Below are 27,671 nucleotides of genomic sequence, written 5' to 3'. Positions count from 1 at the left end.
GAATGGAAGTATATTCATTTCTATTCTACAGCCGCCAAGTGTCAAATCTCAAATTTGACAAAACGCCCAGTGCAACAGGAGCAGTAAGTGGATCTAAGATTATAACAAACAATGTGTTACATCTACCAGGGGGTTCAACCTATGCACATTAGCTCCGTGGGCATCTAAAAAAGTAAGACGGCCAGATTGTTTTCAATTATCAGGCACCAGACAATAGGCTCACAGTAATTCCAAAAAGTGCCTAAAAATGACACCCATCTGTTTTTGGGACATTTTTAGATCAGATCTTCATTCATAAGAGGGGCATTAAATTAATGCATTTACTTAAATGACAACACTTATTTTAGGATAGGAGGCTCAAGGTGAAGAGAACAAACTCAAGTAGCAGTCACAGACAGACAGTATTTTCTCTGTTCATTAAGTAGCTGCATTCGTTTTTTTAAATTCTGTGGATTGATGTGTACATTTGAGAAGCTGCTGTTTCTTTAAAGGGAGCATCTCAAGGTTCCTGTGGGAGCTTAGGAAATGGTCTGGTTCTGTTGTATCTTATGTTCAGCAGAGTACTGCCCTTTACCTAATCATTAGAAAACAGGTTATTATTGTGAAATGAGCAAAACGTGCAAATAAAATAACCAAAAACATTGCCATCTTGGTGATATGATATCAGTCCTTCTAAATTCAGTAGAATATCATACTCCTCTTCCAAAGATTAATACATCCATCTTCTCACCGCTTATCTTGGTCAGAGGTGCAGAAAGATTAATCCAGGAAGTTAATTAAACCACACACTGAATTGTGTCCCTGAAGAAAGAGTGCTCCTTTGATACTTACTCGTGAACAAGGGAACATTCTGACATGTTCTTGTTTCTAAGCAGTTAAGATGCTTTAGAGCTAAACATAAGTAAGATTGGAGGATTAGGTATGAAGCGTATCTTACAGAGTGTAAAACATTCCTTACTGACTATGACATAGACAAGAACTTAGATGAATCTGTGTTTATAAATTGTGTTCAGTAAATGTTTCCCTGCACCTTGCAATGGACTTGCATCCCATCCAGGGTGTCCCTGATCTTGTGCGTGAGATTATCCCTGTGGGATTGGCCCCATGTCACCACAATCCTTATACTGGATCAGCATCATGAAGCAAAAAATTGGATTGATGAAAATCTTTCAGTGTTGAGGAATTCACTCACAATTAGCCAAATGTCTAAGGATAGTTTTATTAAAATGCTCAAAAGACAAAGGTTGGTAATTATTAATGCTTTGCTAATTTTAGGCAATGCAAATTTTATGAAGAACAATAAAACGAGAAAGCTATTACTAATCACAAATGGTTTAATTGTGTTTTAATTCAGCAAAGCTAAAATAGAGCACAGATTCTCTGTCCCTCGGAACATTCTGGAAGGTGGCCAAGACAGGAGGAGTCTCTTTGTCCTTGGCAATGGCTGACTCCACAGGACATACCCTTGTCCCAGCAACAGCAAATACCTCATTATGTAGTACAAATGCCAGCTTAAATACCAGGACATTTTTTCTTATCATGACCTGCATTGCCTTATGGAGGTGTTTTGAAAGAAGGATACTGTTGCCTTTGTGCTAAAAATAAAATAAATCAATTGATTAATTAAATTAGGAAATTAGTAATAATTTCACTTTTTCTGCAAGACTGGTATGTCAAATTATCAGCATCTGGTTCGATAAGAGTTTCCCTCCTTCATTAACGACATACTGACCAATTTCACTGGCTGCTCTCCCGTGGGGAAGGTCGGAGGCACTGACAGTGACTTACTACAGATGGGCTGTGCAGATGTTGAGACACCTCCTAATTATCACCTTGACTAATCAAGCTGTTCATTTCATTGCACTGTACAGTCTAAAAGCATTTTTATTATCTTACTCCAAGTTAGGAGGGGGGATTGCAATTAAGTTAAAGCAAACATTGTAGGCAATGAGGACAGACACATGCAAATATACACAAAGGATAAACATATACGGACAGTTATGTGGAAGAGCGTCGTTGGGGACCGATAGACTCCCCATGCATTTTATTGCTAATTGCATTCTGTTGCTGCTAAAATTAAGGTATACAGTTTATCTAATTACACATTGTCTATTTTTCTGCTCTGTATTTCCACTGTTGATAATTGTACTTAAAATACTCCATATGAATATACTGTGTGTTGTTGCACAAGTCTTGTCTTTTAATCCTTGCAGTCTTTTTTAGTCTTATGTTCTGTACACTGTCTTTCTGATTTGCACATAAGTGCAGATGATTATAACCCCTTTTATCTGTATGGTGCACAGTGTTGGCACCAGAAAAAAAATTGACAGCTGGGCCCAAGATTTTCATCGGGGGACACAAGCAGGGAACAGTGGGATTATCTGCATGCCGTTGCTGTCTTTGGCCGATTATTTTTTGGAAAGCTAGGCCTCTGTATGCCTCTTCAAGGGCGGCAATAAGGCCTCGATTTACTCGACTTATGGAAGAAGGCAGAAGTAAGAAAAGTTGTACCTCATCCAAAATAATGAAATTGTGCTAAAAATACAGGTGCAATTGTAATTCTTATTAAGATCTAAATAAGCTTCAGGTATTATATCTTAGGAAAAACCAGTGGAAAAAAATCTGTGACAGAGGCATGAAATAGATTACAGGTTGTTTTTACAGGTGCTATTGGACAGATCCACCTTGTATCCAAAATGGATTCTGAAATGAGCTCAGATAGTTGGGTAAATGTTGCAACAGAGTTAAATTCAATGGATTGTGTCTGTAGTCTGTGGGTTTAAATTCTGAAAGATCTCCTTATTAGGGATGAAGTATTCCAGAAATGTCATTTTTCTGTTTGGCTATAAATTGCTGATGGTGTGACTTCATGGTGTGAAAACATAGCTTGGATTATAGTAACTCTTGGTTTACTTTTGGAGTTATATTTTGTTGAGAGACTTACAGTACCATGATATGAGAGACGCCCAGATGGTTTGCCTATCGCTTGTTTTCAACTCACTGACTTATAGTCTTCAACTTAATCAATGAAGTTACTTATGTATATCAGTAGTGTTTGGACCTACTTTTGTATTTATGGCTCATAGAGTGAAATTCGCCTGCTTTTCCATTAAACACAGATATGCTGTCCGGGTCAACCCTGGTTGTTCTAGAGGCCCCCCCCTCACTGCTGCCGCTAGCTCGCGTCTGTTTGCAAGAAAAATAGTGAAATATTAAACTAGTTTAAATAGCTGTAATGTCACAGAATGCAACCAGAGGTATTTCTTCTGATTTTTTTCACTCACTCTTTTGTGCCCCCTAATCAAATGGCACCCTAGGTGATCGCCTGTGTTGCCCATAGGGTGGACTAGCCCGCTAGGTTCTTGCTTTGGTTTATGCCACAGAACAGGGGTAGACAACCCTGATCCTGGAGTGCTGGTATCCAGCAAGTTTTCTGTCCTACTCGGTCTCTGATGAACCACACCTGATCTCAGACAGATAGAAACCCATCAGGTAGGATAGAACAGTGTTTCCCATTCTGGTCCTTGGCAACTGAGAGACAGCTAATGTTTTTGGGAGCTCGGAAGGAGCAAAAACGTGGACCGACTGTGGGTCCCCGAGAACTGGATTGGGAAACACTGGGATAGAGGAATAGTCAGTAAAGGAAGCATCTGGCCAGGTCTTGGTTTGTGATACAAAGGCCAGCCACTCAGTCACTTTGCATCCCTTTCACAGTCTACCTCAGACCAGGACATGAAAATGCCACACAAAGAGTTCTTTTGTCCCCAAGAAAAGATCAAAGATGAATATTTCCACATACTGTCACTAGGGGGCTCCACAGTGTACAATTTGATTTTAATCTCTGCATAAGATTAATTTCTCAGGTTTCAGAGATTAACAACAATCCCATTTGTATATCATATGGTACAATAATTTAATTTGTTTGATTGCCATGCCTATGATAAATTCCATATTTTATCAGGCAACATAATACATAAATAAAAATAATTTAATTTATTAAAACAGTGATAAGTTTTGCATTGGTGTTACTAAATATAGAGAGAAATAATAAAATTAATTTTGATGTAAATTTCTTTTATTATTGTGTTTTTTAAAGTCTTGTTTTGTATTTCTAGACCAGAATTACAATATCCAGGGAGCAAGACGTGTGACCAAGTATGACCGCGTTTAACATCCCCTGAAAACCAGACAGGGAAACAGAAAACCCAGAAGCTCAACTCAGTCTAAACATCGCTCCCCAGAGAAAGCCTACAGGAACCGCAGGGATGTGCTTTGAGTCTGCAAAGGCTTGTGATGATTTTATCCTTCCCGCAGTGCTGTTAATGAGTACTTTAAGGGGCATTCGGTTAATGACATGACTGGTTGGGTGCTTTTTAAAGCCAAATTATGAGGTCCGTGGGAACACTTAAGGAGACTGAATGTAATCTCAGGCATATTCTGTATAGTGCCCAGAATATCCATCTCAAGAGATGTACATACCCATAATTTTCCTATGGGATTACTTTTTTCATACATAAAATGTTCTGCTTAGGAAAACTAAAAGTTAATCATGTTTCTTAAGTTTAAATTAGAAAGGAAAAACTCCTCCCCGGGGATGATGAACAGGTTTCACCCTTTAACCTGACCAAATGAGGGGGCCGTAATCTCTAGACAGTATAAATCCGTCTCATCGGAAGGGGGGGCACGGCTTTTTGTGCTCCCAGACATCCAGAGTGCCAGAGAGAGAATGTGAGGTCTTGGCCTGCCTTTAACTTCACGATACCACTTTCCCAGCCATATAAGGAGTGTTTATAGACGGTGTTTTATTTTTTTTTTAAAGACCAAGGATGAGAAAGAAGTGAAGCTGCTTGCTTGCATCTGGATTTGGGGAGGAGACATGTACACTAGCAATTTTCGGCATGGCATGTACCGTGAAATATGAGGAGGAAAAATGGAAAAGTCATCCATCCATCTTCTAACTGCTTAACAGGGTTGTGGGCATCCCATTGCGGGCTGCTTAAGGCGGGGGAGCACCTTGAATAGGATACCAGTACATCCATCCATCCATTTTCTGAAACCGCTTAATCCCAACAGAGTCGCGGGGGGGACTGGAGCCTATCCCGGGAACAATGGGTGCAGGTGGGAACCAACCCCGGGCAGTTGCCAACACACCGCAGGGTGTGCCAGTGTAGCCATGTTAATGTGTAGCTATTGATTTTATGAACTCCTTCAGTCCTTTGTTTTTTTATTTTAAATGTAATTATTATTTATGACGTGTTATTTGTGACTGTTTGTACTTAAAATTGCATTTCGTTGGTTTGGTTTGTACTTTTTGGTTCCGCCACAAAGGTTACTACTTGAGTGCTGTAGGTGTGGCAGCAGTCAGCGTCGCATTTTTTTTTTTGCGCCAATTCCTGTCAGAATCCACTTGGATTTGGTGCTGGTAAGACATGTAATTCAGCTCTCCGCCAACTTCAACCCAAAGAATTAATCATTTGTAAATTCTGTTTAAATTATTAGAATAAAATCTCCTTTAGCAATATTGATTATATCCCCCCACGTTATAATTTATTACTATATCGAAAAGGAACCTTTGTAAAGGTTTTTTTTCTGGACAAAACCTTTGTAAAATTTGTAATAAACTTTTCCCTTTCCCACGATTATTGTAAGCTGAGGGGAGGCTGTACGTCGCTGATTGCGCCGTTCATTTTAGGTAAGGTTATGTATTATGTTCGAGAGGTATTATTGTTTAACATGGTGTTTTGACTGTAAGTTAGCCATTTGGTTGTAAGTTAATAGGGAAGTTTTGTGTTTATATTTCATTCTGTATGAATATTTTTTATTATTATTACTCTTTCTGTCACACGTGTGTTGCGCGATGTACGATTCCTGTCAGAATCCACTTGGATTTGGCGCTGTGTAACCTGAGGACAGGCTGTACGTCGCTGATCGATTCATTTTACGAAAATAAATTACGGCTTCCACAACTACTACTGCGTGCCCGTTCTGGTCGAATCACCGATCGCTACACCAGTCCATCACAGGGCTCAAACTCATCCTACCGTGGGCAGTTTAGGGATGCTATTAAGCCTAACTGTGTGTTTTTGGATCGCAGGGGGGCATGAGAGTACTGGGGGAAGCCCCACATGGGGAGAACATGCACGCGGCTGCTCTCTGGGATATCGTGCCAACCAGAAATGGCAGTACAATCTATTGATATCCCTTAGTATTGCTAAAGATTTAACTGTCACAATTAAAAGAAGGGATGATCACATGATTATTATAGATCTGTAGATGACACAGTCACACCTGGTCAATGTGAAAAAGTTCAGAATGTCTCTGAGGGAACATGTCTTTTTAACCTGAAGAGTATTTTTAATTCAGTTTGGTGTTTGTTTTTAAGTATTTTATATGGCATGCAGCTGTGATCAGTCCTTGTGATTAATTTAAAACCCAGAGTAATATGCTAAAATAATGGACTTGCTGATATGATTAGAAAGTATCAGCTTGTACTTACAAGTACTATGAAAGGCAGTTTCATACTTTCATCTAGTCCAGCATTAACCGAGGTTCCTCTGTAGATGCATTGCTAGCTAAAGGCATTTATTTACCAAAGATCTCACTACAAGCACTTTAGAAGGACCATTTCACCTAATCACATGTTTTGGAGCATGGAAAGAGACCCAAATACCTGGAGAAAACCCACACAAGCACAGCGAAATGTCACAAACTCCACACAGACATATGGGACGCAAACCCCAGCGGTGACTATACATCTGTATACTTCCCTTGAGGTACTTTAATTTTTCTTCAAGGTTCTTATATTTCAATAATTTTTTCCCATTGAAAGTTTTCATTTAAATGTAGGGTTGTAAATGTAATTGTACTTGGTGTTAGGCTGAGTTGCGTTCTATGTCCCCCAATACCATTTTCTAAATGTAAATTACAGTTCGTAACATAAAGGCCATATGCAGTCAGAGTCAGAACGGGGCTGTGGATTGGCCAGGACCAATGTGGCCGTGTTTTAGACCGTGCACAATGGCCAGAAGGTCTCCAAATGTCATATTGCATTAAAGCGCCTCTCGATGGGGACATGACTGCAGTGCACTGAGACACGAGCTAAAGGTGCAGTTACTAGATAACGGCACAAACAAACACTGGAACAAATGCTAATCCTGGGCTGTCTGAAAGCCATTATGTAGATGGTGAACTATGAGGATTTTTTCCATTTTCATAGCTGGAATTAAAATGGGTCTCTCTGCTGATGTGACCTTTTTAAGCTCCTTGTAATATATAATTTTGGTAAGACATATAAAGCATGCGGTTGGCACAGATTCTCCATGTATAGTTCTGTTGCCTCATACCTCTAGGATTGGAGGTTCAAATTCAGCCCCCTCGGTCATGGAATCTGGCTGTTTTTTCCTGTATGTATGGATTTCTGTGCGGTCAGGTGCATAGAGTGTGCTACTGCCATTTGAAGACCTGGCATCCTGTCCAAGGTGTGACCTGTGCTGCCTGGAATGGGCTTCAGGCTCAACATAACCACGTACCACATAGGCATTATGGAAGATAGATGGAAGGATGGATGGATGGATGTAAATAACAAATGAAAAGAAAAAAACATCAATAATACAGTGTACTGTTCAAAAGTCTTGGGCAGTCAAAGAAAATGATGTTTAAATGATCTTCCTGTCGGTCTAAACTTTATTATGTCTGTCAAAGTGTGTCAGCTTAGCCATTTCAAAACCTCTCCTGATATCACCCAGTTTTTGCAGTAATCATCCAAAATGCCCTTGCATTTTTTTTTGACTCGACCACTAGCACACCTCAAATGACTAATCAATACCTCAGTGAGTTATTTCACTAATTCAGTAAAAAAAAAATTGAGCTGGTGGTGAGATTTAATGTATATATGGAATGACTGGGGTGCCCCTGAGGAGAGGTTTGGGAACCAAAGCGGTGTTCATCTAGTCGGCCAAAAAGATATGACTGACTTTTTGGGGAACAGAAGTTGTTTTTTAGTTTTTATTGTTACTGAATTTGAAGTGTGAAATGTGAAATATGAGCCTGGTAATGTTTTTTTCTGGACAGATATACTCCTACCCCCAATAAATAACTTTAAACCTCGTCTTTGACTGCCGCAAGGCTGATATATACTGGGCATTAGGTATGGTGTACTGTAGCTACGTACCCTACGCTGCAGCATATGCCATAGCCTGACGCACACGTGCCCAGACATGCTTACAGCGTCAGGCCACTGCGTAGCCTATACACGGGTACCGATGGCAACTTATGCTCAGCACAGCATGTAAAGTGTATTATCAACACATCTGATAGCACCATGTTACGATCCAAAGTTAATTCAGGCAGGTTAATTAAAACAGACGTAGCACATTAGCTATCTGCGATTAACAATGAACTTCCAACAGCATAAATAGCCTTCTTGTTTCTGTCCAGCCACACATGCAACAAATGAGTATCACCTCCCCCCCGCCCCCCATTCACAGACCTTATATCCTACTGTGAAAAGTACAAGTGCAACAAAACAGTTTAAATAGTCTATTTAGTCTTGGACATCATTCACATCCTGTTATTTATTGGGAATGAAGCAGAATAAAAGCTTGCTTCAGACAAGAATAAAAGAGTTTCCTCGAGGAACAGAGCTAGGATTCTGAGTGATGTCTCAAAGAGGATCTCTCATTTTATGTTGGTTAGGAATCCTATTATTTTTAGACTACTTCCTTTTGGCTGCTTGACTGGCAAAGTAAGACATGGCAGCATTTTATGTGAGGCTGTCCATGTCTCAAAAGGCCCCCTCTCTCTAATGAAACCATCAATTTTTGTTCAGTGTGAATTCAACTATAGAGCACTCTGAGTAGAATGGTTTCAGGCAAACTTTAAGATGTTTAAGTCAGTATATCTGGGCAAGAGAACTATGCAAGCTTTTAACACACGAGATTAAATTATATGGCCGATTTATTACAGGCCGGCACGCGGTGGCATCTGGCCATTATGGCAGCAGTGTCTGTCTGATGTTACAGTTTGTAAGCGTAAAGCCGCTCTTTGCCTTTGGTGAATGGATCCTCACATCTCCACCTCGCACCCCGTCTTTCCGCTCTAGGTGGTTTAGCCCGATTCCTTCCAAGGGTTGAGGGCCTCCAGCTGAAGTCTCTGAATCGCATGTCTGTCACCATTCCAGGAAAAGGAAAGAGGAGGTTGTGGATTTCTGGCGTGGGCAGATCTGTAAACAGTACATCTCGCAATCCCTACAGCATCTCCCTGCAGTGCCAAGCTTTTTAGTCACACTCGAGACACAAACTTATTGTGGTTCCTACTGATAGGAATGTGACCAATTACGTACTAATTGCTCACATACAACTAATGACTGCCCATGCATTCTCAGTTGGTAAGACCTTACTATTTATATTATAATCCACTTCCAAGCAATGTCGTGAAACTCATCTGTTCCACGAGTTCCTCCACTAGTCTGACACCACTGCATGTTCCCTGAATATTCTTTATGTTTCACTTTCTGCCAGTTGAACATTAGTCTTATTAAGTTCTTGTTTTGTTTGGAAGATGTGTACCTCTTGCACAAATACTGCTTATGCTTGTACCTGGATACTGCACTTATGCCTAGTCAACTACTTGACTGCCAGTATGTTCATGATGTGTTATTTACCTCACTTGGATGTTTCTCTGGACAAAACTGTTTGCTAAATAAAATACATGTAAATAATTTTCAGGATGTTTAGGGGTGAAGGAGTGGGCTTCATTTTAGAGAGCATTTCAAAGTTCTAAACCTGTCCTAAAGCTCTTCTAGAATCCCGAACTCATTGAAATTTTCACAAATGTTACAGCAGTCCATCACCCTCTTAGTCCTGACACATTTGGCCCTGGTGTCACAAGACACCCCTATACCCACAGCCAGCTGGGGAGGTCTGGCCTGGATGGTAACTCCCTCATTGAAGTGCTGATGCTGTGCAACTGAACTCTGCTAATTCAGCAGATCCGCCGCACGAGTTGTCATCCTACCACAGGGGCCAGGGGAACTGAGGCCGTCAGCTTTGCCAGCCCGAGGACAGGGTGGGAACACTTTGGGTCCATGTACAGTAGCCTACAGATAGGCATAAATCTCCTGGGTGCAGGTTGTCTTGATTCAGGTGTTGGAAGGTCAGCACATATCTGGATAATCTTCTTAACCTGGCATGAAGGTAAAAGGAATTTAAATTCAGTCACTCAGGAACATCATTGATTTTGTTTAGATGTTTATTCATTGCTTTGTTCTGAACGAATGAAATGACATTTACTTACTGGTGTGCAACAGTGCTGTCAGCACCTTGTGATTAGAAGTTACTGAGGTGTTTTACAGCTGACAGCTCAAGGACACGGCTGGTTTTTACTCAGCAGCATAAGGTAACTCACCTAATTGACTGAACTGTGCATCAGTTACAGAGTTTAAAAACAGCCATTCACTCAATGTTTTATCTTGTTGAAAACAATACATCATCAATGTGCATGCTGTAATGGTATTCAGTTATAGTTATTATGAAAGATGTGGGTTTGGCTTGAATTGTGGTGCACTTACTAATTATAAACTGTAAATAGAACTTAAATAGCAAGTCTGTTTTTATCAGTGGGTCTGTAAGATAATTGAGTGACTAATGCTTTGTATAAATCTGTTTTTTCAATGAAGATCTACTATTACAGCCAGTGTGAATGTGTTTATCCAGGGAAAATTCCCCTTAAAGCCATTTATGTGGGATTTTCCTGTTTTCTCAGTGGAAGGCTTTTCACTGTTCTTTAGTTCCAGCATCTTTCATCACGTCACTCAGCTATTGTCCTTACAGATTTGGTTTTAATCATATTTCCATAAACTAATTTGCACGGATTCCCCCCACTACGGCGTCGCTTTTTTAGCCCTCTCAATGTAAATGCACAAAATCACTCTGCCAGTTATTGGTAGTGATGTGGCACACATGTAGTCATGTAACCTGTACAAAACTGTCATGGCAGCTGTAATCTATGCAGCAGGCAGGTATGCAGATCACGGAAGGCACAAAATTAAACTGTCTTTAGTTGACGGCACTCCTCCTTTGTTTTCAGTCTGTTTTCCTAAGTGTGGTCCCACCTTATTAGCATGTAATAGAGATAAATGCCTTTCTTAATTGCATTCTGTATCTTGTGTGGCTTGCGTTCATTCGTTCCGCTCACCAACCTCTCCCCCGTATTTGTCTAATGGGATGTTCAGCGTTCACTTGTCACCGTCTCCAGATAGCAGAGGCATTTGGCTGAAACTGGCAAAAGGAAATGAGAGAAGTGCTCTTGCTGATCATCTCCACTGTCTCTCAAATCACCCTATTGCCTTCTGCTTCAATGTATAGCTAGAGAGATACCACCTGCAGTTTAAATGCAAAATACAAGCTATGCTAAATCACTCTAGAAGTACATCTATTCTCCAAACCTGACAACCATTCAGGCAGGTTTCTCACTATGCATTTAGGGACCACTGCTAATTTCTAAGTAATATTAGAATTTTGCTAAAAGCAGTTTGTTGTGGTAGCTGTGGCTTCGTTTGTTTTGATTAAACAATGTTGATGTTTTATTTCAGTGCTGCTAAGTCCCAGGAGTTCTCAAAACTTTGTTTGTTCAACTAGACCACTATCAATATTCCCCTTTAAAGTTAGCAGTATTGTTGCCTGCAGCACTGCTTTGTGGGTTAATTGCCCCTTTGAATCGGCACGAGAGATTCATGAGGCGTAATTTATGAGTGAGCCTGTTTTTTTTTTTTTCCACTTGAAAGTTAGGAATCCATGGATCAAGAGAAATCCAGTGGAAAAAAGTAACTATCACTAATTGTAAAAACACTGTATAGTACTTTTTCTAAATCTGAAAATTTATTTAGAAATAAAATTCCAGGAGTCTCTTAAAACACAAAGAGAGAAGTAAAAAGAGAAAAGAAGCTAGAATCCCAGTGAGATAAGATCTGAGTTTGTTATCTCCAGGAATCTCTGTCCTCCCTTTGATAACAGAAGCTTCTCTGTGTATGTTCATATCCCTCTCTCCTGTCAGCACCTGAAATATGACCTCCTTTTCTTTTTTCCCGGTCCTTGGGACCATCCCCCACCCCCACAACCATTTCCCACCCCCCTGTGGGTCCTCCCTCCTGTTTTGTCGTAACCAGATTCCCATCCAAATGTTTCAATTTAGTATAGTCAGCCTGCATGGAATCTGTCTGATTTGGCCACACTTGTCCCCCCCCAAACTATCTCAGTGTTCTTTTTGTGGCCAGTGTTTCTTCAAGATCTCTCCAGGCTGGTTTCCTCTCTCTCTCTCTCTCTCTCTCTCTCCCTCTCATGCGTTCCATCTCCTTTTCCCAAGTGCTGAACTTCTGCGCTCGGAAGTTCCTCAAGGCCTAGAGGGGTGGGCGGACGTGGACGCCTTCCCAGCACACCGTGGGTAACAGGCTGCTGCTCTGTGTCAGTATCTGGATGCTGCTCCCTGCTCGACCGACCACGACTCTGGTGGCCGGATGTGGGATTTCTGCAAATCTGATTCTGATACTAGAGCAGGATCCAAGGAGGTGAAGAAATGCTGAGATAGAAGTGACACCTTGGTACCTGGCTGGTCAGTGACACAGTGGTAAGTTCTTTGACCTGCTGCTGTGACATTGTCTGTTGAGTACCGTTGTCTGTGGACTGCTTGAAATGGAATTGACATGTACATGAAGTGCATGAAGTTATTTGATTCACTGGTTGTATATTTGGACCTGATATATACTCAATTTGACTAGAAGCCAAAATACAATGTGGTTTATACAAGATGGATTACAGCTTGTTGCACCAGAGCTCAGCTACTTGGTTTGTATAATTAGACATTTTATATCTTACATTTTGCTCTTTAAGATTACAAGACAGCAAATCCCTGGATCTCCAATCCTTAGGTCACAAGCTCACTTCCTTAATCACAGTCTGCTGCTATCTCAAGCTATCACAGATGGAAGGTACCTAAAATTAAACTATTTTTTTAATAGTTTCTTACGAGGACAAGTATCAGATAGCTGAAAGTTTTCTTAATGAAACCAGATAAATTCGGTGAGCCCTTCGACGTTTTTATTGAGGGGGGTGTTTCTCTGGCCACTTATCACCTCGTTTTATTGTCGAGCACTTGATTGAGTTTGGGCAGACGTGTCCCACCAGAAGCAGACGGAACATTCACTGTCCCAGTTCCCTGTTTACACTCCATAAGAGATGCCTGGCCCCTAAGCTTATGATGTGTTTCAATGACAGACTCTCCCCTCCCTAAGCACAATTTGTTGCTGAGAGCCAGCAGTCGCTGTGTCCCCATCAGCATGCAGTTTTTTGGAATGGCAGGCAAAGGGAGATGAATGGCTGGTGCCATGACATAGATTTTTCAATGAATAGGCGTGTGTTAGTCAAGCCAAGCGGAGTCTGAAATGGTAGGAAATGGCATTTAGAAGACAGCTCAAGATGCAATGGAATTCATTAAAATGATACAAAATGACTTTGCATTTTCTAGATTCGCTCAAGTGTGCAAAGACAAAGACTTTCTATTAATCTATGCAAGCCACGGTTATTTCTTAACATTAAAATTTATGACTTTGCGTGTAAAATAGAGTTTCAACTGGATTGATAGCTTGTTTCACTTATTTTTTTCACCATGTTCAATCCATCAGTCAACATTGGTTCAAGCTTACAGCTCATAACATGTGAGTGTTACTGCCATTTGGAACTGGACTAAAACATTCAGTCTAAAGTTCTTTCCTCTGAACTACAAAATTGGATTTTGTAATTTGTTGCATAGCCCAAGGTTTTAGGGAGTGCTGAAATCAAACATATTTATTTTATTTAAAGATCTCAAAGACTCCAGCCATTCTCACCTCATTCCAGAACCTACCAAAGGCTAGAGGGTTTTAACCAGTGTTCATTTCTGTTCCACCCGTGGAGTAGGCCTGAGTTTTACATTGAAAATTAAAGACAAACTAAATGGATTATAAAAACATCCTTAGCTAAGCTGCCAATGGTGTAAAGGCACATATAGTATACATATAAAACTTATGTAGAAACAAACCAATCACTCATTTCATAATGTGCTTTGAGAAATTTTGCTGTTTTATGCACGTGGATATTAGGAGTACATCCTGTACGTGCTGATAATGATCAGATCACAGTAATAATAAACAGAAGAACAATCTGTACATAGTAATATGAGACAGACTGGAGCCTTGTGAATGTGGGAAGGCATCGTGGTCCAAATTACTTGCTGACATCATCAACAAAGCATCGGCCCCATGTTGATGTAGTAGATTGTCCAACTAGGATGGGAAACTGCAACTTCTGTGGACCACAACTCCATTCAATCTTACCTCCTGCCAGTTTAATATCGCTCGCTGCTTTATTTATGCTGGAGGTGACATCATCTTGTGTTTCTGGTGTAAAGCAGTTCTTTATTGAAACATAATTTTTAAAGACAAGCTCATTGGTCCGCAGTCTGAAAGTCTCCTGCACTGTCATAGACAAACAACACCAATGATGCAGTGCATTCCTCAGTAACCTTCTCCCACTGGGTTTAATATAGCAACCAAAACAGACGCACTTGTCATAGGGAGGCATGGCGCAGTGAGCCGTATATGTGGATCTTACAGGGAGGTTGGCCAGCACCGTAGTTCAATGGAGCAGAAGTTTTATACCCTAGGATGAAAACTTCTGGCATAATTTTATTCTTGATGCAGTTGCCTGGTTGCTTCTAGTCAAGGTTGACTGATAGTGGAGGTTAGGGGCCTATATAATGTGTCCATTAAATAATAATTTGTGGCCCTTGAGTTCAGTATAAACCTGTAACTAAAATTACACATGGTGCCAAAGTTACATAATATGTATTTTGGCAAAGTTCATTTTGGTGTGAAAGTGAACTTCATTCAGATTTTACCTCACATTGCTTAAATATAGTCCTATAAGGTATTTTTTCAAATGTGAAAAGTTTAGAAAGTGCGCCACTCTCAGATACTGCTGGTGTCTGTGTGAAATATTCATCTAAATCTCATTTTGCCAGGGGGCCCAGAATTTTTAGCTATGCTCCCGTACATAGGAATCTTTTTTGTCATGTAATCTACACATACGTTGACCCAGTTTGCAGGGTTAGGGCCCCGCCCGTGTGGCCCAACAGCAATATTATCATCCTTCCAGCCGTGGGATTCAAACCAGCAGCCTTCCAAACACGGACAGAGATTCCTAAGCTGCGCTGTGTGGCTATATATAAAAAGGCATTCTTATGTATGTATGCATGCTTTTTCCTCTCTCCTCTGAAGTTTAAAGTCTTACTTTCAGCCCCCTCAGCACAAATCCCCTCTCACTTCCCAGGCAGCTGACAAGGCAGCAATTAGAAACCGGCAACGTGCAGACCTGAATCGGTGGCCTTTCGGAGTCACCGTGCAGCTGATTGAGATAAGCTGGCATTGTGCTTTCCCGGTGAAAGAAGACACGAGACCCAGTCATTTCCTTAGCTCTGCTTTTGGCTGGCTGGCCCGTTCTCTTTAATTAAGGGGACAGGGCTTGCTGCTTTTCCTCCAGTGGGACAAATACAAAAAGCTTATCAATTAAGACAACTAAGGCAGGGCACATGCACGGGCAAACCAGCGCTGTTGCCTGGGGCCGCCAGAAATGTTGTCTGGTTGTTACGGCCTCATATATATATATTAATCTCCTGGCACTTTTTTGAGATTTATCTTAGTGATCATACATTGGCCTAGTCCAAAACACTGAAATACTTCTTTTTTTATCTTGATTTAGTAATAACCTGTTCATGGTCAAACACAATGCCCCATTCATTCTATACCTGTGTAGGCTCTGTACAGTCACTGTCATGTACATGTCAAAGCCAAAACAGAAAGAAGAATTTTACTGGTGATGTCATCAACTAAAACTGAATCATTGAGTGACTGAAATGACCAGAAGTATTTCTTACGAAATATCCTAGAGTTTTTGGGAAACTGGGAAATGGCTTGATATGGTATGATGGTGTGGTGTGGCATGGTATGGTGTGAAGACATTTAAGATGGTATACACTTTGGAATTGTTACCCTTTAAAATGTGATTTTAATGTAATATCAGTGTGTATGTACGTCCCCAGGTATTCTATTTATGTAGTCTTTCTCTTTGTATGTATGCTTGTTTAAGAGTTGAAAAAACAAAAAGTAAATGATAAAATATGGAATCACTGAGACACAGGGGTAGATGAGGAACAAATGACCATTTCAGTTTGGGTGCATACCTTTCGTACTGTATCATAGGATCTCAAGCTAAATAAAATGGCTCATTTCTGCTGGTTTTCTAATCTGTAAATGTATCAGTTTGATTATGGTAATGATATGAATCACTTTTTGCCGACCATTCCAGTAAATCGCAGATCAAAGCTAACAACTTGCACTCTGTACTGCCCACATTCCGTAGTTTGGGAAATATTTCCGTGTCCAAGTCTGGAGCACCTCGGACTGCTTCCCTGCAGTTTTCGTATTTACAGGAAGCCATTAGTCATTGTTTACTGCCCTGTGACTGCCATGATCTGCCATCATCAGCCTTCTGGCAATTTAGCGATATTCTTTTAAACAATTTGGAGGCTATAGAATTACCTGTGGATGGAAAATTGAAATATATTGTAAAAGGCCCATTTGACATTGTAGTGCTGTCCAAATTTTCTGCTGTAATAAATTTATCCTCCATGACCCTGGCTAGAATAAGCAGTCAAAAGATTGATGGACAGACAGATGTTTTCCACTGTTTGTAGTTTAGATGTATGAGTTTGAACAGAAAGTTGTTAGTCTTTCTTCCACTCCTAAATTTCCCAGGGGATCAGTAAAGTTTCTCCTTTCTTTCTTTCATTCCACCCTTCTTTCATTCCTTCTTTTCTTTTCATGCATCTTCCTTTCTTTCTCCCTTTCTTTCTCTTTCTTGTTTCATTAAAAGGCCATCAAACAACGGTCTTAATTTCATGTTTAATCACTCAAACACATATATACAGCTCAGGCAAAATTACTTACTTTCTTCCCTCCAAGCTGTGACAAATGACTGCAGTTAAGCCTTTTGGTGAGATGCAGGGTACAAGGTCATTGTGTTCACCTGGCCCTTCTCCATCTACAATTCTGGAACCTTCTGGACCCTAATGGAGATGTGTCGTTTGCCAGAGTGAGCGCTGTGTATGACTGAAAATGAAAAGATGTATTCGATTTCGATTCACTTCCCTAGCAAAACACACCATCAATCAATTTACACGGCAAATAGGCAGCATCTGTATTGCTACATGGGCTCCGCTGGTATTTACTGATGCCCGTTCTGCTGGTTAAATTCAAGATATTTAGCTCCTTTAGAGAGTAAATGAATGAACAATCATTATGGAGGAAATTTCATGTACATGAGATTCAGTTATTTTTATACATAATACATGTAATACCAGAATGATCTTTTATTATAAGTGTTAATTTGGTCATGATGTTAATTCTTAACATCTGTGGAGGATCTGTCTGCCTGTTAATTCAAGATTCAAGATTATTTATTTGTCACATGCATAGTTATACAGGTACAACATGCAGTGAAATGTATCCTGAACCGCTCATACTTTGTGCAAATAACAGAGAAACTAGAAAATAAATTGAAATAGAAAATTGAACTTGAAAATAAATTGTAAAATAGACTGTAAATAAATTATATAGAGTGCAAACAGAAAAAAGAAAAATAACCTATGAATTTACAAGAGAGTATATACAAATTACAGGATGAAATTAAATACTGTGCAAGAAATGCTTATAGCCAGTTAAAGTGCAGTGTGCAGTGTCAGCACAGCAGTGTAAGGTGAACTGATAACCATAACACTATGACCAGGAGAGTGGCATGATAGCCAGTTAAAATGCAGTGTGCAGTGTCAGCACAGCAGTGTAAGGTGAACTAATAACCATAACACTATGACCGGGAGAGTGGCATGATAGCCAGTTAAAATGCAGTGTGCAGTGTCAGCACAGCAGTGTAAGGTGAACTAATAACCATAACACTATGACCGGGAGAGTGGCATGATAGCCAGTTAAAATGCAGTGTGCAGTGTCAGCACAGCAGTGTAAGGTGAACTAATAACCATAACACTATGACCGGGAGAGTGGCATGATAGCCAGTTAAAATGCAGTGTGCAGTGTCAGCACAGCAGTGTAAGGTGAACTAATAACCATAACACTATGACCGGGAGAGTGGCATGTCTTGGTTGAGGAGTCGAATCACCTGGGGATAGAAACTCCTCCTGAGTCTCTCCGTCTGGCCATAATGACGCGGAACCTTCTGCCTGAATGCAGGAGTTTGAACAGTCTGTTATTGGGGTGAGACAAGTCCTTAATAATCCCAGCTGCCCTGGTCTTACATCTCCTGATGTAAATGTCCTGCATGGAGGGGAGAGCTAACCTGCAGCAGCGTTCGGCTGCCCGGATCACTCTCTGGTGGGCTTTCCGGTCCTGCACACAGCTGTTCCCAAACCAGGGTGAGATGTTCTGTGCGAGGACGCTCTCAGCATTGCCCGAGTAGAAAGCCTTAAGGACAGCAGGGGAAACCCCAAACTTCCTCAAATGGTACAGGCGCTGCTTCACCCTTTTTGTCAGAGCACAGATATGCTCAGTCTATGTCAGGTCCTCCAAGATGTGGATGCCCAGGTATTTAAAACTGCTCACCCTCTCCACTGGAGCTCCATTGATGGTGAGGGGTCTGTGGTCATGTTGTCTCCTTCTGAAGGCCACCACCAGCTCCTTAGTCTTGTTGACGTTCAGCTGCAGGCAGTTTTCCTGACACTATAGTGCCAGGTTCTCCACTTCGTCTGTGTAGACCGACTCATCATTGTTGGTGATGAGGCCCAGCAAACTTAACGATGGTGTTGGAGTCATGCGTGGCCACACAGTCAGAAGTGTTCTTGTGTCTGCTTGTTAATTCAGTGTTCTTTGTGTGCCTGCTTGTTAATTCAGTGTTCTTTGTGTGTCTGCTTATTAATTCAGTGTTCTTTGTGTGTCTGCTTGTTAATTCAGTGTTCTTTGTGGGCCTGCTTGTTAATTCAGTGTTCTTTGTGTGTCTGCTTGTTAATTCAGTGTTCTTTGTGGGCCTGCTTGTTAATTCAGTGTTCTTTGTGTGCCTGCTTGTTAATTCAGTGTTCTTTGTGTGTCTGCTTGTTAATTCAGTGTTCTTTGTGTGTCTGCTTGTTAATTCACTGTTCTTTGTGTGTCTGCTTGTTAAGTCAGTGTTCTTTGTGTGCCTGCTTGTTAATTCAGTGTTCTTTGTGGGCCTGCTTGTTAATTCAGTGTTCTTTGTGTGTCTGCTTGTTAATTCAGTGTTCTTTGTGTGTCTGCTTGTTAATTCAGTGTTCTTTGTGTGTCTGCTTATTAATTCAGTGTTCTTTGTGTGTCTGCTTGTTAATTCAGTGTTCTTTGTGGGCCTGCTTGTTAATTCAGTGTTCTTTGTGTGTCTGCTTGTTAATTCAGTGTTCTTTGTGGGCCTGCTTGTTAATTCAGTGTTCTTTGTGTGCCTGCTTGTTAATTCAGTGTTCTTTGTGTGCCTGCTTGTTAATTCAGTGTTCTTTGTGTGTCTGCTTGTTAAGTCAGTGTTCTTTGTGTGCCTGCTTGTTAATTCAGTGTTCTTTGTGTGTCTGCTTGTTAATTCACTGTTCTTTGTGTGCCTGCTTGTTAATTCAGTGTTCTTTGTGTGTCTGCTTGTTAATTCAGTGTTCTTTGTGGGCCTGCTTGTTAATTCAGTGTTCTTTGTGTGCCTGCTTGTTAATTCAGTGTTCTTTGTGTGTCTGCTTGTTAATTCACTGTTCTTTGTGTGTCTGCTTGTTAATTCAGTGTTCTTTGTGTGTCTGCTTGTTAATTCAGTGTTCTTTGTGGGCCTGCTTGTTAATTCAGTGTTCTTTGTGTGTCTGCTTGTTAATTCAGTGTTCTTTGTGGGCCTGCTTGTTAATTCAGTGTTCTTTGTGTGCCTGCTTGTTAATTCAGTGTTCTTTGTGTGTCTGCTTGTTAATTCAGTGTTCTTTGTGTGTCTGCTTGTTAATTCACTGTTCTTTGTGTGTCTGCTTGTTAAGTCAGTGTTCTTTGTGTGCCTGCTTGTTAATTCAGTGTTCTTTGTGGGCCTGCTTGTTAATTCAGTGTTCTTTGTGTGTCTGCTTGTTAATTCAGTGTTCTTTGTGTGTCTGCTTGTTAATTCAGTGTTCTTTGTGTGTCTGCTTATTAATTCAGTGTTCTTTGTGTGTCTGCTTGTTAATTCAGTGTTCTTTGTGGGCCTGCTTGTTAATTCAGTGTTCTTTGTGTGTCTGCTTGTTAATTCAGTGTTCTTTGTGGGCCTGCTTGTTAATTCAGTGTTCTTTGTGTGCCTGCTTGTTAATTCAGTGTTCTTTGTGTGCCTGCTTGTTAATTCAGTGTTCTTTGTGTGTCTGCTTGTTAAGTCAGTGTTCTTTGTGTGCCTGCTTGTTAATTCAGTGTTCTTTGTGTGTCTGCTTGTTAATTCACTGTTCTTTGTGTGTCTGCTTGTTAATTCAGTGTTCTTTGTGTGTCTGCTTGTTAATTCAGTGTTCTTTGTGGGCCTGCTTGTTAATTCAGTGTTCTTTGTGTGCCTGCTTGTTAATTCAGTGTTCTTTGTGTGTCTGCTTGTTAATTCACTGTTCTTTGTGTGTCTGCTTGTTAATTCACTGTTCTTTGTGTGCCTGCTTGTTAATTCAGTGTTCTTTGTGTGTCTGCTTGTTAATTCAGTGTTCTTTGTGTGCCTGCTTGTTAATTCAGAGTTCTTTGTGTGTCTGCTTGTTAATTCAGTGTTCTTTGTGTGTCTGCTTGTTAATTCAGTGTTCTTTGTGTGTCTGCTTGTTAATTCAGTGTTCTTTGTATGCCTGCTTGTTAATTCAGTGTTCTTTGTGTGTGTGCTTGTTAATTCAGTGTTCTTTGTTTGCCTGCTTGTTAATTCAGTGTTCTTTGTGTGCCTGCTTGTTAATTCAGTGTTCTTTGTGTCTGCTTGTTAATTCAGTGTTCTTTGTGTGTGCTTGTTAATTCAGTGTTCTTTGTGTGTGTGTTTGTTAATTCAGTGTTCTTTGTGTGTGTGTTTGTTAATTCAGTGTTCTTTGTGTGCCTGCTTGTTAATTCAGTGTTCTTTGTGTGTCTGCTTGTTAATTCAGTGTTCTTTGTGTGCCTGCTTGTTAATTCAGTGTTCTTTGTATGCCTGCTTGTTAATTCAGTGTTCTTTGTGTGTGTGTTTGTTAATTCAGTGTTCTTTGTGTGCCTGCTTGTTAATTCAGTGTTCTTTGTGTGTGCTTGTTAATTCAGTGTTCTTTGTGTGTGCTTGTTAATTCACTGTTCTTTGTGTGTCTGCTTGTTAATTCAGTGTTCTTTGTGTGCCTGCTTGTTAATTCAGTGTTCTTTGTGTGTGGTACAGAAAAACAAAAAAAACTCAAGTCTCTTTTTCTAAGCAGCACAGAAGTCCCAGTTCTCGATTTAGTTTTTAGACAGATCTTAAATCCCGATATTTGCTCCGCTAGTCAGTAACCATTTATGGCTCACATATGAGAAACAGACTCTAGTCATCTCAGCCCGTATGACTCATTTGCACACATGGGGGAAACATGATGGGTTTAACTATGATACCTAAAGTCTGTGATTCATTCCTAGTGTGACTCATCATGTCATTCATCCACTTTTTTTTCTTCCTCAGGTCTAAAAACGCTGGTCTCTTACTCGTCTCTGTATTATCTACATACCTGTAACCCTGCCATCGTAGGAGGCAACGCTTTTGCTGTGGGAGCAACACTGATAAATAGTGAATCTGCAGAAGGTACAGTTATCTCTGTAACCTACTGAGCACTTCTGGCTCTCCTATGATGCTGATGTCACCTCATGTACTTTGACAACAAAAAGATTTTGCCTGTATTATAGCTTATCTTATCTTTCAAATAACATCATCCAGCCCGTTGTGTTTTATCCTTTCCGATGGACACATTGATTCTCGGATGTTGACCTGTTTTTCCTGGTTTCGAGTTGTGCTGTTCTCCAGATGGCCTCCTACTCATTTTTATGTGGGTGGAATGGCCTCTTCCAATAACAAAGCTGACTAAAAACGTTGGAAAACTCCGTCCCCTGACCCTTTCTGTCTCCCCATAGGTCAGCTTCCAGCATTTTCTGTGTTTTACTGTTGCTTCAAGGTCTGATTAATGGTTTTCCTCTATGCTTACTCAGATAGGCCTTGCAGCAATCATGTGCTTTGTACGTGTTTTGATTTCTTCATTGCCTTCATTAGTCAGTACCTTCCATGATCATCAATAGTTTGGGTGCAAAGTAATGATGTTGTTCTTTGAGATTCCTTTTGAGACTAAAAAGAAAACCAAATAACTGTTTCTCTTGTTACTTGTTTCTTGTTATTTAAGTACATGACTCTGAACTACAGTTCTCCCTGTAGACTCCCACACCCTATAATGACTGTGCTGTTTTAATCTTCTCAGTCATCTCAAGTGTTCACTTCAGATCCATTTGTCTTTATTTTTATATAGCTGCCTACCCAAGACAGTTGTGCGGAACTATTCATAGACTTAACAAAGAGTAAATGGAAAAGTAGTAATGGTCAGTTGTTACAGCCGTTAATGTCATACATTAAGGGAAAGCTGATGACGAAGGAGAGAACGCTAAAGCTACAATGATAGTTGTAGAATGGAAGACCTCTGGGGATCCTTACTATCTGGCCTCCCAACCTCACAGGGCACATTATCCTTATCTAACTCCGAAGTGTGTGCAAGTGTTGCTAGAACAAAGGGTCTGAATAAGAATCGGTCATCTGCTCTGCTCTGCGTAAGGCAGGCATCAATGGCTGGCAGATCAGCAAGTCAACCTGTGGTGTATATCAGCGGTGTAATTGAGGGAGGTGTAAAGTATGACAAGGAGGAGCAGATTAGTACCGATACTGAGGATGTATATGCAGCCAAGTAAAAGACACTAAACTGAGAGCAAGTTATATCATGAACTAAAACCAGCTACCTGAACAATAAAAACAATATTAAATCGATGTTTTTTACTGCAAAAGTCTCCTCCTGAGCTACGTTTGATAGCCAGCATATGTAATATACCATTAGAAATATAAACTTCTGCAGAGTGTTTATACTGTGTTAAAAAGCCCCAAGATACTTTATGGTTATTTTATGTTGTGTATGGTTATATTTTGTGTTGTGGCAAAGAAATTTATAACAGTAAAACAAGGTGTCATTTTTGTTTCTTTTACTTCAGATAAGTTTTGTTTTGCTTTATTTAGAACATAAAATAATTCAAAAGCAAATAATGACACATTTCTTAAATTATCCAGACTGTATTTTGTAGTCAAAAAAATCTACAGATCTGACTTCTGCCCAAAGTAAATTCAGCCCCATGGTTCTGTATAAACACTCTGTGTAGTCTGCCCCCGCCTCCATCCCTGAAGGGGCACCCAAGGAGAGTGCCTTCAGTCACTGGTCCTATCATGCCAAAGACTAAGTGGGCTGCCCACTTTCGACCAGAGCTCCTGTTAGGTGAGTCCAGCGATGGGCTTAACTCCTGTCCAGGACTGTGTCCAACCGACAATGTGTCAGATTCTCCATGTACCCCCTAATTTACATCTTAGACTAACCCTAACCCATCTTACAACTGCTTATCATAATCAGGGTCATGAGGGGCCTGGAGTCTACTCCATGCATTTACATTTTTTTATTTAACAGATGCTTTTTATCCAAAGTGACTTACAATAGAGAGAGGCAGTTCAGCTAGTTCCTATAGTGACGGGTTAAGGGCCTTGCTCAAGGGATTCCAGGTTAAATTGTTGCTCTGGCCACGAGATTCCAGGCAGCATAGGGTGGCAGTATATCGTAGTGTGCATAGATAAACGAAGCGCTGATTATCCATCAGTCTTAGAAATGCACAGCATATCAATGAACGTATCAGTACAGGCCGATGTTCATTAAAAGTCAAGATATCGGCATCGGTCCAAGGTGTCAGTCCTGGCTGATGCTGGCAGCCGATATTTAAGCTTTAGCAATATTCAAAGTTAGCAGCACCAGAGCTAAAGATATGATTACTAAAATAATGACGATGATTGCAACCGGTTATTGGTCTCAGCCAAAACTTCCACATTGGTGCACTACTAATCAGTCTTCGAACAGCTTATTTAATAAGTGGTCCCAGCGAGCATGAAGCCTAACCCAGAGCACAGAGGATGCCATCCAGGACAGGATACTAGCCCATCTCACACACACACCAATTTTAGCTGCCAGTCTTTTTTACGTTTTTTTAAGTTCTTTACACTGCAGCAAAAACACTAACAGAACATGCGGGGAATATGCAAATTCCACCCCCAAAGCAGGACTCAAAACCCAAACCCTGGGGATACAAGCCAACAATACTGCCCAAAAATGCCACCTGACATTGATTATGGTTCAGTTTTTTCCCATATATGGCCCATTTCAGTGACCTTTCAACATGTGTCTGCATGGCCTGAATAAATACATATAACATTGATGTTGCCTTTTCAACTTCAGGATGAAAAAAAAGCTCAGAGGGTGACCATGATCCATAACGTCTGCAATGCTACTAAAACAATAGTCATACCCAGCACACTCTGTCCCGTTCCGTGTGGGTGCTGTGGTTTCTTGAAAACTTTGCTCTTTTCCCCAGAAAAACAACATCAGCCACATTTATGTCAAGGAGCTTCAAGCTGAAGGGTAGATGCCACAAGGCGTGTATTTTTGTTAATGAAAACTGCTCTGTGTACGTTAGCGAAAAATAATGAAAGAGAAGAAGCAAACCAGTGTTTGTGTCTGTGCCAGATGTGTAATGTATATGTACATCATATATTCAAACACAATTAATCATCTCTAATCAATATAAACAGAGAAGAAGAGTGAAGTAAAGGGGGCTAGAAGAGTGTGTCACACAACATAAATGAGAAACGAGCCGAGACGCTAAGATCCAGCATGGACACCAGGGCAGTGAACAAGGAGATGGCCCTGATCAGCAATGTCCTGGCAGCCTACACCTTTATTGCAGGTATGGACTGGCAGCTCAGCAATCTACCGCAGTATTTCCCAACCCAGTCTTCAGGGACCTCCACACAGTCCACGTCTTTGCTCCCTGCCAGACAGTCCACGTCTTTGCTCCCACCCAGCCAGGAGGCATGATGTCATCTTTGGGCCCATGAACAAGCACTCCTCAACAGACATATGTTTGAAATTCTAATTCTAAATTGTGCTAGTTGTCTGTCTTGTATGTCACTTTTGGGAAAAAACATCTGCCTAATAAAATAAATGCAAATGTAATATTAATATATTTGTATACTTTTATTGTTCGGGAGGAAGCTACTTAATTTAATATAATTTGATCTCTCAATACCACCACCCTCCACATCTCACCCTAAGTCTCTATTTATTTATCTTTTCACTACCTTGCTAAAATAACATCCCCACCCATTCTTAGGACACAACCATGCAGTAACTGAAGATATGCAAGAGGCATCATTGCAAAATCTTGTTTGTTTCTTTATTTGTTTACTTACTTAAAGCCCCATACATCTGTGTAAATACGTTAGACCTCAGGCATAAAATAATAAAACCTGTTTTTGTTCATAGATAAGCATGGTTTCCTGTGCACGTTCGCTATCTACGAGTAGCTACATCCTGCTACAGGTCATCACAGCTGCGGTGTTTTTTCCTCACATCTCCCCCCCGCAGACCACCTGGAGCGTGCGGCCCTCTTCTTCATGTGCGGGGTGTGCCTGGGCCTGTTCTTCACACTCCTCGCTTTGGTGGTGCAAATCTCTTGTCGGAAGGAGTGTCGGACCGGTCCGAAACGTCAGCCCAGGTCACACCCACGGGTTGCCAAAGAGGACAGTGAGGGGAGCAACTCCGACTCGGATTCAGACTCGGCCTCGGACCTGTCAGCGCGGCGCCACCGGCGTTTCGAGCGCACGCTACGCACAAATGTCTTCGTGTCAGCAGAGGAGCTGGAACGCGCGCAGCGGCTGGAGGAGAGGGAGCGCATCATCCGCGAGATCTGGATGAACGGGCAGCCTGACGTCCCCGGCACGCTCGGCATCAGCCACTACTACTGAGTCTTGGAAGACATCTTGAAAGACTCCTCTGTTCGGTGCCTTTTGAGGGAGCCACCCCGTTTTGCCATTAACAGCGTGAGCTGCAGTGTGTTCCTTAAGGTCGGGAGTCTGCACATGTATTGCAGAATAATTTATAGAGAACCTCTCGACCTTTAACAGACCTCTAAAGATGCAGAAAACTTAAGCAACTCTGCGGTGGCAAGTGACTGTATTCTGCGTAGGGACGCAGAGCCGTTTGCTGACTATGATGTTAGATAAGATGGGACTGAATGTGCCTCTCTGAATGCGAATGAACTTCCCTTGAGGTATATTGATTCAGAAATGAGAGATTTAAAACTCTGGACGCAAATAAGGCTCCTGTACACAGGCCTCTGTGATAGGCATCTGTGTACGAATAACCTTTGAAAGAAAAACGCTACGTGCGAATCAGACTATGAACCAAAAACATTTTCATCTCAGCCTTCTTGAAATCTATATTAATATTTAATTTTGTTATATAATGCTTTTTTTTAGAACTGCAATGTTTTGTCTGGCATCTCAGGGATAACATCCTAGTATTTTCAGTCATTTGGTTTTTTTTCTTTTTGAGAAAGCATTTAGGGAATTTAAAAAAAAAAAAAAAAAAAAAAGGTGTGCCTTATCTGTCAAACAAGGTAGAATACAGAGGACATAGAAAATGCATCCAAATATTGATATTACAATAATGTGAAGATGTCAAGTATCAACCCAAAATAAAATATAAAATATTCCATACATTTCCCCTGGAACTTCCCATACTCAGTGGTTTTGTGAAGATGTGAAAAGAAAATGAAAGACAAGCAAATATTGACATTTTAGGGAAGGTTCTATAAAATAGCCAATCAGCACACAAGAAGATGGTACATGTGGCTTGGAAAGTGGTGAGAAAAATATCCCCTAAAAAGATGTAACAGCTGACACAGAGATTCTGATAATGTTGTGCTGGGTATTGATGGATCTGATTATAACCTGAGGTTTATTTTGTAATTTGGGGACTTACCAGTAACTCATATTCCTGATTTAGGGTACAGTTCATCACGCTTGCTTGTTTTAGGTCTGTCATATAATGCAGTGAACTCAAATGCATTTCATGTTAAGGGTTAAGTGGAAAAATATTTAAGATTTCAAATAAACCAATTTTACTACCCCTGATTTTTAAATCCCCACAGTAAGATGTCACAAGTTTCCATGGTCCCTAGTTTACCATAGAAATTTTACACTATGCTTCCCATTTTTTTTCAGAAAACTTTTGTTCCAGAAAAGGACCCAAAATTCAGTCACAAATATGACAAAAGCTGGTAGCAGATCAAATACATACACATAAGCCTAAAATAAAGTACTTTGTCTATTTAATGGTAACTTAATTTGTCCATGCAATATATGTATTTAGCAGTACACAATTATACCACTAATGTCTTTTATCTAACGCAGTGGCATTTAATGGCAAATGTGAGTTCACCAGCACATTTAAGATGTAACCATAAAGGCAACAAATGAACTAACAAGTTCATCCAAGCGACTGTGACGCTAGAGACCAGG

The 27,671-nt window shown here is 40.6% G+C and overlaps 1 protein-coding gene across 5 annotated transcripts; it reads left to right on the top strand.

The window, feature by feature from the left end:
• Positions 1–4,349: 4,349 nt before the first annotated feature.
• On the top strand, positions 4,350–26,867 carry LOC111855368 (protein eva-1 homolog A-like). Of its 5 annotated transcripts, XM_023834311.2 has the most exons (6): positions 4,357–5,422; positions 5,650–5,692; positions 12,361–12,621; positions 21,708–21,827; positions 24,900–25,054; positions 25,735–26,867. In XM_023834311.2, exons 5-6 carry the CDS (start codon positions 24,982–24,984, stop codon positions 26,112–26,114), a joined length of 453 nt encoding a protein of 150 aa, XP_023690079.1. In that variant the 5' UTR covers positions 4,357–5,422; positions 5,650–5,692; positions 12,361–12,621; positions 21,708–21,827; positions 24,900–24,981; the 3' UTR covers positions 26,115–26,867. The 5 variants fall into 5 exon arrangements, with proteins under 5 accessions (XP_023690084.1, XP_023690079.1, XP_023690082.1 ...); XM_023834314.2 differs by lacking the exon at positions 12,361–12,621; XM_023834313.2 differs by lacking the exons at positions 4,357–5,422; positions 5,650–5,692 and adding an exon at positions 9,101–10,193.
• The last annotated feature ends 804 nt before the right edge of the window (positions 26,868–27,671 follow it).

Source organism: Paramormyrops kingsleyae, chromosome 14, assembly GCF_048594095.1.
Source record: "Paramormyrops kingsleyae isolate MSU_618 chromosome 14, PKINGS_0.4, whole genome shotgun sequence".
Classification (NCBI taxonomy): domain Eukaryota; kingdom Metazoa; phylum Chordata; class Actinopteri; order Osteoglossiformes; family Mormyridae; genus Paramormyrops; species Paramormyrops kingsleyae.
The sequence above is the reverse complement of the archived record's forward strand: the minus strand, read 5'-3'. Positions and strand labels throughout refer to the sequence as shown.

Excerpts from the sequence above, each read along its gene's own strand:
- LOC111855368 (XM_023834316.2), top strand. The coding sequence starts at position 24,982 with ATGGACACCAGGGCAGTGAACAAGGAGATGGCCCTGATCAGCAATGTC. Across the intron at positions 25,055-25,734 it reads AGCCTACACCTTTATTGCAG|ACCACCTGGAGCGTGCGGCC; the intron begins GTATGGACTGGC and ends TCCCCCCCGCAG.